At 60.4% G+C, this 10177-nt stretch overlaps 1 protein-coding gene across 1 annotated transcript; it reads left to right on the plus strand.

Moving 5' to 3' along the window:
- Window positions 1–6: 6 nt before the first annotated feature.
- On the plus strand, window positions 7–9445 carry CBX2 (chromobox 2). The gene is made up of 5 exons (XM_040456588.1): window positions 7–90; window positions 163–206; window positions 1213–1278; window positions 3647–3749; window positions 5165–9445. The coding sequence occupies exons 1-5, from the start codon at window positions 19–21 to the stop codon at window positions 6449–6451; spliced, it is 1572 nt and encodes a 523-aa protein (XP_040312522.1). The 5' UTR covers window positions 7–18; the 3' UTR covers window positions 6452–9445.
- The last annotated feature ends 732 nt before the right edge of the window (window positions 9446–10177 follow it).

Raw genomic sequence — 10177 nt, forward strand, 5'->3', positions numbered from 1 at the left:
GCGGGCGCGCGCGGCAGCATGGAGGAGCTGAGCAGCGTGGGCGAGCAGGTCTTCGCCGCCGAGTGCATCCTGAGCAAGCGGCTCCGCAAGGTGCGTGCGGCCCGGCCCGCGCCCTCCCTGCGCCCTCCCGCCCCGGCTCACGCGCCTCTTCTTTCCCTGCAGGGCAAGCTGGAGTACCTGGTCAAGTGGCGCGGCTGGTCCTCCAAGTGAGTCCCCGACACGGCGGCGCCCGCCTTCCCGCCCGCGCCACCTCGGCCCCGGGGGGTGAGGGGGCGGGGGCGTCCGCGCGCTGGGCGGGAAGTTCGCGGGGTCCCCGAGGGCTCGGCGGGAAGGGGGCGCGCAGCCTGCGCGGGGCCGCCCTTTGTTTACGGGCCCGCGGGGCGCGGGGCTGACGGCCTCCCCCGGAAGCCCCTCCGGCCGCGGCCCGGACCCCGCGCCCCCGGCCCGCTTCCCTCCCGCGCCCATTTGTTGCTTGTGCCCCCGGGCCGCCCCGGCCCTCCGCGCGGGACGCGAGCCCCCCTCCTCCCGTCCACATTTCCCCCGCTGTAACCTGAGCTTTCTATTGATGGACGTAGGACTCCTTTTTTTTTTTTTTCCTCTCCCCCTTTTAAAGTAAGGAAGGGTGTTTGGCATCCCCGGAAGGGGCTCTGTTTACAGCTCCTTGGGCCCACCCGTTTCCCGTTTCTTCCCGGCCCCCACTTTTCTTTCTTTGCTTTCCCCTCCCGGTGCCCTGGCCCGCGCTCACTTGGGCGCCAGCCACATTGTTCTTAATCTTTGGGCTGCGCTGCTGTGCCCCTCGGCCTTCCCCTCCCTGCATCCTGCAGCGGCCTTCCCTTCCCTTCCTGGATCCGGGCCAGGGTTTGGGGGCTTCCCTCCCGGCCACTTCCCATTTTACTGGGATACGTTTTCCTCCCGGGGGGAGGGGGGGGGAGGGAGACCGTGGAGTTTTCCTGAAGCCTAATGTGAATTGGGGGTGGAGGTGGTGGTTTCCCTTTGAGTTTGAGGCTAAGGTGTTGGCTTCAAGACCCCCAGTCTCCAGCAATTCATCCTGGCCACGGGTGGGGCTTGGGGGGACTCTGCCCCAGCACCCCTGTGCCCTTGCCCCCAGCAGGGATTGGAGGGCGATAGGGCTACCCCACTCCGGCTGTTTTCTGAAGTAGCTGGTCACTGCCTGTCTGGTGTTTCTTGACACCTTGTTTTTTCCTTTTCCAGACACAACAGCTGGGAGCCAGAGGAAAATATCCTGGACCCGAGGCTGCTCCTGGCCTTCCAGAAGAAGTGAGAAAGTTAACACCACGTGTGGGAAGGGGGACGGCGTTGGGGACACAGTGGCCTATCATAGAGCCGTGCTGGCCTTCCCGGGGTCCGGGGCTTGTGCTGTGGTCTAAGTTCCAGTAGCGGTGGTGGCCCCATGTCTGAAGGTGCAGCAAGCCCCGAGGTCCCAGATGAGACCCTACCCCACCTTCCCTCGGCTGGCCCGCGTGTGTCCAGACCTAAGAAGTCACTGAGTTAGCGCGGCTTTGGGCCTTTGTGACAGCCACGCGTGCAAAAACGAACCTTCTCGGTTCCTTCGTGAAAAGTTCTGGCTCCTCTGGTTGGCCTTTTTTGTTGAGTAATTTGCTAACAGCGCTAAGAAAAACCGGGATGACAGGTTTGCCATAAAATTAGCGACCTGGCTGCCCGGTGCTGCCTGAGGGTGCCGTTGGGCAAGAGAGGGCTCAGAGAGGGAGCCCAAACAGCACAGCAAAAAGTTACGCCTGCTGTGGTATTCTGTGCTGGAAACAACACGTCTGAGCTGTGAGCCAGGTGGGACTGAGCGCGTGCCCTTGCCAGTCTCGGGGGACGAATTTGCTCTTGTAATGATAGACGTCATCTTTTCTTTTAGGTAGGAGACTGGGGTTGAGAGAGACGTCTTTGACTTCAGGCAAAAGGGGGGTGAGGTGAGGGGCAGGCGATGGGTGGGCCTCCCACCCTGGCCTGAGGGTCCGGGGGTGGAGGGTGCTGTTCCCAAGCACGCTGGTGGAGGCAAGGTGTGGGTGCTTTGCTGGGGCTTGCCCTGTTGATAGAGACAGATGGGTTAGTTGCTCAAAAACTTGCCCGTCTAGGGTCAGTCTGGCCAGCGTGTTCTCTGGTCCACTTTTTAACCCCCTCCCCCGGCCCCCCACTGAAGCATGGTGTTTTTGGTCGTCTCAGAGAGGCCATGACAACAGGAAGAAAATAAAGCTAGGCTTTTGGTCGGGTGAGCAAACACGAGGTGAGCCTAAACTTGAGTACCTTTGGAAAAGCTTATCAATAACCTGATACCTGATCATCTACTCTTTAATTCGTAATCCGGGTTTGGTAGGGGGGGGGGGGGGGCGGGGGGGGGGGCATCTGGTCCATTTCTCTGCGAGACAGCATCCTAACTGTTGAGAGAGGCTGTGTCCTTAACTTTACTTTGGGTCATTGCACGGCAGGTAAGAACTGGGGTTAGCAAGTGTCCGGGAGGTGTAAGGATTGAAGTATGGGGTAGTCTGGTTTCCATCATGGGGGAGAGAAATCAGAGAAGGTGGGTGTTGTCTCCCTTCCCCTCTGCGCCCAGAAGAACCCGCACCCCTGGAAGCTAGGAGCTGGCAGTCACATGCTTGGCGTGGGGTAATGTGGCATTTTTAAGGGCAAGCCTGAGGTTCAGAATCTGCAGGTGAGGTTAACGTATCGGCAGAGGAGACCCTGAGACGGCCCTGCCCTTGTAGGAGACCAGTTAGGGGCCGCTTTGGACTCTGAGCTCTGTCTGGTTGTTCATTGGATCCTTTAAGAGATGCCCTTTCGGGCCCCAACGAGGTGATGTTTGTCTGTTTTAATTACCGGGAAGCCTCTTCCCCAGGGGTGCCCCGAAGTACCAGCTTCCTCTGGGGGTGGCTGGAGGCGGCTGTCTTGGCTTTACGACCCTGAGTCCCAGGAGTTCCCGAGCTGACTGGAGATGTCCTCCTGGAGGTGTGAGCTTTGAGCCCCAGCCATTTGGGGACTGGGGCGCCTCCGGTGCTCCCGATCTAGAATACCGTCTAGGAACAGCGAGGTCCTAGGAAGAGGAAGCGGGGAGGGAACTGTGAACCAGGGGCACCGGCTCGAAGAGCAGAGTCCTTGGTCCCCCCTGACCTGTGCCCCCGGGGACGTGGGGACATGTGGGCGTGGTGCAGCTGCGGAGAGGGAGAGGTAGAGGCTGGGGCCCGTGGGCCTTGTCTCCCTGCCTGCGACTCTCGTTTGGAACGGTGGGGTCGCACCACGTGGGGGTTCTGGCTCCTAGCGGGCTGCGTTTTAGAAGTTCCATAAAACGTTTTTTTTTTGCAGGAAGTAACTGCGGTGAGCACAGGTTTGTCTGAAGGGGAGTCAGAAAACCGGAGAAGTGTTCCTTTCCCAGCTTTGCTGGAATTTCTCTCGCTTTTGCAAATGAAACGGAGGGATGGAAAACAATAAGCATATCACACAGGGGAGGGTGTAGACCTCTGCGGTAGATACGTTAACTGACTGTCCAGGTGTTAGCAGTGAAGGTGGCGATCAGCTACCCGAGGCTCTGAGTGTCGGGCTGTTGGAAGCCCTGGGGTTCCCCTGTGGTGGGAGGGGGTGTGGGTGCGGGGCTTTTCCCACCCTGATTGGTGACTGTCTTAAGGGAACACGAGAAGGAGGTGCAGAACCGGAAGCGAGGCAAGCGGCCGAGGGGCAGGCCCAGGAAGCACACGGTGATGTCCTGTAGCCGGCACTCCAAGCTCAAGGTGGGTGGCTGCCGGCCTGACGTGGCTCCTTCCCTCCCGGCGCTCTCTCTGGGCGGGGCGGAAGGGTTGAGGGCTTTGGGGAACAGGGATGGGGCTGCTGTGGCTGCAGAGGTGGTTCCCTTGCTCAGAAGACCCCGGCCTCAGGCTTCCTTCCTCACTTGTGCCTCTGCCAGCAGGGGGCAACAGCAAGCCCCAGCTCCTGCCCCTGCCCCTGCCCCCAGCAGGGCCCTGCCCTGGCCGACCCCCTCCAGAGCCGGTTTCTTGTTCATTCTGTGTCCTTCCTACACTCCTTTCTAGTGGGCGGCAGGGTCAGACTTGTCTGCTGAGCACTGTCTCACTGCTGGTGGCTCACAGGAACAGGAAGGACACCGTAGGCGCTTGTAGATTCACTGAACAGACACAACTAACCGGGGCAGTTCACGGGTACACGCGCACTTGGGGGCCGTGGCAGCGTCCTGCCTTCAGTTCCGAGGCAGCATGGAGCGAAAGGGTCGGGGCCTCGGTCTTGACCGTGTCTTACATTCCTTTCTCGAGGGCCCTGCCCCAGGATCTCAAAACGACACACTGTGGCCCAGAGCTCAGTCGCTTACAAAAACCGCCCTTGCGGGGGGCTGTGGAAACCTTGCTTTAAGCTTTGGGGGGGTCCCGTGTGGGCGACTACGGGGTGTTTCCGGAGGGAGGCGACGCAGGCCAGCCCTGTGGCTCGGGCTCCCACCAGCTGGGGACCACAGAAAGTGGCATCGAGGCAGTGGGCCTGGCTGGACGAGGAGGCCCTGAGGCTCTGGGTGGCACTTGATTGTCCCCCGCTGAAGGCAGGCGAGCTTTGCCGCGGGGAGCCCGTGCTGGCTCGGCCTCCCTACGGTGCGCCTCTTGAGACGCCAAGTCAGGGGGAAGTGGGCTGCATTACTTGCACGTGGGGAGACGCCCAGGAGATGGGAGGGCAGCAATTTGTTTTCCCGGTCGCTGGAATGTTCTGAAGGGGTCACCTTTGGAAGCGTGACGACTGAAGCAGGGTGTCCTCTTGCATTCGGTGGCAGAGCCCTCGCACATCTTCTCCTGCCTCCTAGCCTGAGGCCCGTGAGTTGGGCTGCCCTGCGCTTTCCCCTCTGACTTGCGTGTGGCGGGGTCTGTCCCCGTCACGGCCCTAGTGCCGGGGACGTGGCCGCGCTGACTCTGCCCTGACTTCCTGACCCACCTGGGGTTTCCGGTGCTGTCGGTTCTGCTTTTAACGGCAGTCCACGGACTCTCAGGAGGACTCTCCAAACTTTTCTGGAGCAAGGTGCCGAGAAGTCGCTCCCTCTTGGCTGCTTCTCTCCTGTGGAACCCACCAGAGGTTTGGCTTGGAGGTGTCTGATGCCCTCTGGATGCCGGGGGCCCGGCCGTGGAGGTGGTGACCCCTCCCGCTCTCTTTGCAGGAACCCGACGCCCCCTCCAAGTCCAGCAGTTCCACGTCTTCGTCCACATCTTCCTCCACGTCCTCGGACGAAGACGAAGACAGCGACTTAGACGCCAAGAGGGGTCCCCGGGGCCGCGAGACCCACCCAGTGCCTCAGAAGAAGGCCCAGATCTTGGTGGCCAAGCCCGAGTTGAAGGACCCCGTCCGGAAGAAGCGAGGCCGCAAGCCCTTGCCCCCAGAGCAGAAGGCGGCCCGGAGACCCGTGAGCCTGGCCAAGGTGCTGAAAACCGCCCGGAAGGACCTGGGGACGCCGGCCGGCAAGCTGCCCCCGCCGCTCAGCGCCCCCGTGGCGGGCCTGGCGGCCCTGAAGGCCCACGCCAAGGAGGCCTGCGGTGGCCCCGGCGCCGTGGCCAGCCCGGAGAACCTGGCCAGCCTCATGAAGGGCATGGCTGGCAGTCCCAGCCGGGGTGGCATCAGCTGGCAGGGTTCCATTGTGCACTACATGAACCGAATGAGCCAGAGCCAGGCCCAGGCCGCCAGCAGACTGGCGCTCAAGGCCCAGACCACCAGCAAGTGCGGCCTCGGGCTGGACCTCAAGGTGAGGACGCAGAAGGGGGAACTGGGGATGAGCCCCCCGGGAAGCAAAGCCCCAAAGGCCCCCGGCAGCGGGACCGTGGAGCAGAAAGGGAGTGCGGGGGGGCCCCCCTACGTCCACAGCGGTGGCAAGGCCCCCGCCGGGTGCCCGGGTGCCCAGCCCGCACCCGCCCAGGAGCTGAGCCCCCAGGTCTTGGACTTACAGAGTGTCAAGAACGGCACACCAGGGGTGGGTGCGGTCGCCCGCCATGCCGCGGCCACCAAGGGCGTCCCTGCCACCAACCCGGCCGCCGGGAAGAGCGCCGGGGGGAGCGGGGCCGGCGTGTCCTGCGACGCCAACAAGAGCGAGAAGCTGGCTTCTAGGGGGGCCGCCCTGCCCCCCCCTGCGGGCAGGAGGGACTGTGTCAAAGGCAGCGCGGGCCCCGGTGGGCAGGAGGGCCACGCGGGCCCCGGGGAAGTGCGCAAGGCGGCCTTGCCGTCCGAGATGAGCGCCGGAGAGGGGGACAGCGACTCCGACTCCGACCCCGACCCGGCCTCCCCGCCCGGCGCCGGACAGAACCTGTCCGTGTCTGTCCAGACCAGCCAGGACTGGAAGCCCCCCCGCAGCCTCATCGAGCACGTCTTTGTCACCGATGTCACCGCCAACCTCATCACGGTCACGGTGAAGGAGTCCCCCACCAGCGTGGGCTTCTTCAACCTGAGACATTACTGATGCCCCGTAGCCGCCTGGCTGCCCGGCTCTTGCCTGCCCTTCTCTGGCCTCTGGCTTGGCTTTGATGATGGCCCTGTACCCCGGGCCCCCCCCCCCCCCAGGGTCCGGGTAGCCTCCTTCAAGGGCAGGCTGGGAGGGGACTCCCCGAGGCCCTGCGCGTGGCCTCAGGCAGGGTCGTACCTTGATGCCTTGCCAAGGCCTGGCCTGGCCCTGGTTTCTACCTCTGGGCCTCTGCTGTCACTTCCCATATGCCTCAGGAAGTCTGCCTCCCGGGTCCCTGGCTGAACGTTTCTCAAGGCCGTCCCCTGTTGGCTGTGGGACCTGCTCTCCCTGGCTTGTGATGACAGAGTAGTGGTCAGCTTTCCTCTGGATTTCCCAGGGGCGCAGCTGTTAGAGGAGAGATCCAGCTTGGTCGTTCCTGCCCGGCGGTGGGGAAGGAACGTGTACTGGGAAGTTGGGGTGGAGGGGGGGGGGGGGGCCAGGCCTTGAAGGACGGCGTGCGGGCTCAGCTAGGTTTTTAGACGATGGGCCGCGGGCCAGGCAAGGGACCTCACCGGTCAGGACTCCCCTCAGTGCCTGAGCTGCCAAGGACTAGGGGTCTGCCTGCCTCCCTGTCCCTGCCCCCATGTCGACACCAGAGGGCCGTGGCCTGAATGTAGGCTGGCTGTAGCCGTGCTTGGGAGCCCTGCAGACCTCCCTTGGTGCCCTGTAAGCCTGGTGCAGGTTAACGCCTGCAGCACCGAAATGTCTTAGAGGTCAGATCTGGGCGGGGTCGGTCTCTAGAGCCTCCCCATTACGGGGAGAAGCAGAAGGGTGTCTCTGGGTTCGTGCCGGGACAGCCGTGGTCCCACAGAGGGCCCCTGAGAGCCCCTGGAAGGTGGGAGTGTGGGCAGGTGCTTAGCCCAGCTCCCTCCCACGGCGGCCTCTCCCCCCAGGTGGACCCCACCCCCCCCCCGACAATCCCTCCCGCCTTTGGGGGTTCCGTGTGCTCCCTCCCAGCTGCAAGGCTGTACCCTCGGACCATTTGGAAGTGGGGCACAATCTGGGCGCCCCACCTGTTGGAGGGCCCCCGGGAAAGGGCAAATCTGCCTGCCCAACTGCCTGTCCCCAGACAGCCGAGTCCGGGAGCGGTCTTGTGTGGCCTGTGGCAGAAAGGTGGGTCGAGGAGTGGGGACGCTGGGTCTTTGTGATGCCAAAAGAAACGTGGAGGTGTGGGTCCTCCTCTGCCTCGGCTGTCAGTGACAGTGACAGCCAGCCAGCAGGTGTGGGCACGCCCTCTGTCCTGTTGCCTTGATCACAGGGGAGCCCAGACTTACACAGCGGGCTCTGCTCTCTGAGGGGCGCGCCTGCCAGACCCCCGACCCCTAGTCCCTCACCCTGCGCGCCAAATCGAAAGATGGCTTTCGTGAACCTGAATCAATTTCAACAGTGTGCCTTTGGGGACAGACACGTGTCCAGGACCTCGTCAAGGGGCATCCAGATGTAGCTTCCGGGTTTGCCGCGCGGTAGCCGTGCTGGGCTGCGGCAGGGAGGGGTGCCCCCTTGGCAGATCCGGAGGGCTGGGGGGTCCCAGACGGCCAGGCTAAACGCCGGAAAGTGGGAGGAAGGGATCGCGGCTCACACTGCACGGTCTGGAAGAAAGGGGTCCCGGCACACTGGGCCACTGGCACCAGCTCCCCGTCCGGTTCCCAGGCACCCACGTGCTCCCTGGCTGTGAAGAGAGGGCTCCCCCTCAGGGGGGCTGCCCGCCTCCTGGTCTTTCAGCTCCTTTTGTGCCAGGCACTGTGCTGCCTTAGAGGCCGCAAAGCCAGGCCAGCAGCGGCTCCCCAGGCCTCTGGGACAGCCCGGGCTTCCGTGAGCTGTCGGACCAGCGTGTGTCTGCACCAAACCCCGATGTGGTGCCTTTCTGTTTACCAGCTACTATAATCCCAAAGTCGAATCTGCAAACACCTTACTCCCAGCCACTTTGCCTTGCTGTGTTGTGTGGTTTTCATTCTGGTGCTTCTGACTCCACGTGGTTCATGTTTAAAAGGGTGCGTGCGTGCGTGCACGCGCGTGTGTGTGTGTGTGCGCACGCGTGCAGGCATGACTGCCTTCACTGAAGAGTTGACCGTCACGTTTACCAATAAAAGTAGTACTTTTTTATTTGCTGCTATGTGTACATGTGTGTGCTGTGCGTGTGGGTGGGCGGGTGTGTGTGTGTGGCTGGGCATCCGTCAGTCACGTCTGGTTCAAGACCCCTCGTTTCTTTAATCTGCAGGGTCTTCTACGTGGACCACATCACAGTGTATGCTGAGTGGGTGTTTTAATACTGTCGTGTCTTTGTTTGCTCGTAACGGATAGGAAGAAGTGCCCAGTCTGTCCTCTTAAGAGGATTTGACCTATTTTTATATATATTTTTTGGTACCAAAAAGAGCGTTCCTCGTTTCGGTTACGCTCAAAATTCTGACCTGGGCCTAGAGGTTTCATTAGGGGGAGATGGGAAGGACCAGAGCTTTGGACCAGTGCCGATTGCTGGCTTGATTTGTGTTTTTTAATTAAAAAAAGAAATTCATGTATGCCACTCCTGATTGCTTGAAACTATGGCTGTTTGCTTTTTTAAAAGGACAAAAGTGAATAGGTTATGGCCCTGGGAAGCTGAAGATCTTTGTTGAAATCAGAGCAGCCCGGCCCCCATATTCAGTCAGGACCTACCAGTTAGAGAGAATGCTTCCCCCAGGAAGCCCCCAGTGGTTTGGGGGGAGGGGTGGGAGGAGGGGCAGAGTAGTGTGCCTAGATGACCAGATATTTTGCTCCAGTACATCTAAAGATTCTGTTGCTTTTCTAGTATTTTGGGAGAACTAACACTAGGCATACGTCGCAGGTTTTTTGTGTTTTGGGTTTCTTTGACGTTAATTTATTTTGCAGGGGAAAGACATTAGTGAATGGTGTCAGGTTTTTGTCTTACTTTCTGTTAATTTTTAGTATATCAATAAATCCTGCTTTTCACTTGTCGGCCTGGTGTACCTCGTGAGTGATGCCTGGGAAAAATCGCCTTCACTTTCCCTTTCTTGAGTCAAAATTGAGTCAAAAGCCATCTCTGGACACAGACTGAATCATGGGACCAAAAAACAAAAACCAAAACCAAAGCTTTGGGAGAGGGTTATAGCCCCTTTCCCGGAGAGCAGAAAAAGGTGTTTTGTTTTGTTTTGTTTTGTTCTGTTCTGTTTTCTCAACAAAGGGATGGGGCTGATTCTAAAGGTGAACCCCTCCATCGGCAGTTTACACGGGGTGATTTGGAAACGTCTGGAGAGGATTGTGGCTGTCACGACTGGGGGGCAGGGGCAGTGTTGGTCACTACTGGCACTTTGTGGGTAGAAGCCAGGGACGCTGCAATGCAGAATAAACTCACTTTGAAACCTCTCCCAGAAAGTGACGTTTTAAGTAAAAAAAAAAAAAAAAAAAAAAAAAAAAAAAAAAACCTGTGTTGGAAAGTTACTCAAACCCTACAGTCCACCACGTGGGGCACCGGCTATAAAGTCCCACGGGAGTCACCGTGGCGCTCCAGAGGCTTCCAGTCCCTGCCGCTACTGTGCTCCCCGCTCGTAGCTCATCATAAAGAGATGATTGCTCATTACGAACCTTCCCTGGGTCTGTAAGGTTTGCATCACCCAACGCATGAATTTGGTCATAAATTTCAGCCTCCAGGGAGAACCGAGCTCCCTTTGAAGTGGAGGCAGAAGAGGG

This window comes from Herpailurus yagouaroundi, unplaced genomic scaffold, assembly GCF_014898765.1.
Source record: "Herpailurus yagouaroundi ecotype Mexico unplaced genomic scaffold, PumYag 217, whole genome shotgun sequence".
Lineage (NCBI taxonomy): Eukaryota > Metazoa > Chordata > Mammalia > Carnivora > Felidae > Herpailurus > Herpailurus yagouaroundi.

Bases quoted from the DNA above. Each gene is read 5' to 3' on its own strand.
- CBX2 (XM_040456588.1), top strand. From the start codon at position 19: ATGGAGGAGCTGAGCAGCGTGGGCGAGCAGGTCTTCGCCGCCGAGTGC. The intron at 91-162 runs GTGCGTGCGGCC...CTTTCCCTGCAG, and splicing joins TGAGCAAGCGGCTCCGCAAG to GGCAAGCTGGAGTACCTGGT. The intron at 3,750-5,164 runs GTGGGTGGCTGC...CTCTCTTTGCAG, and splicing joins GCCGGCACTCCAAGCTCAAG to GAACCCGACGCCCCCTCCAA.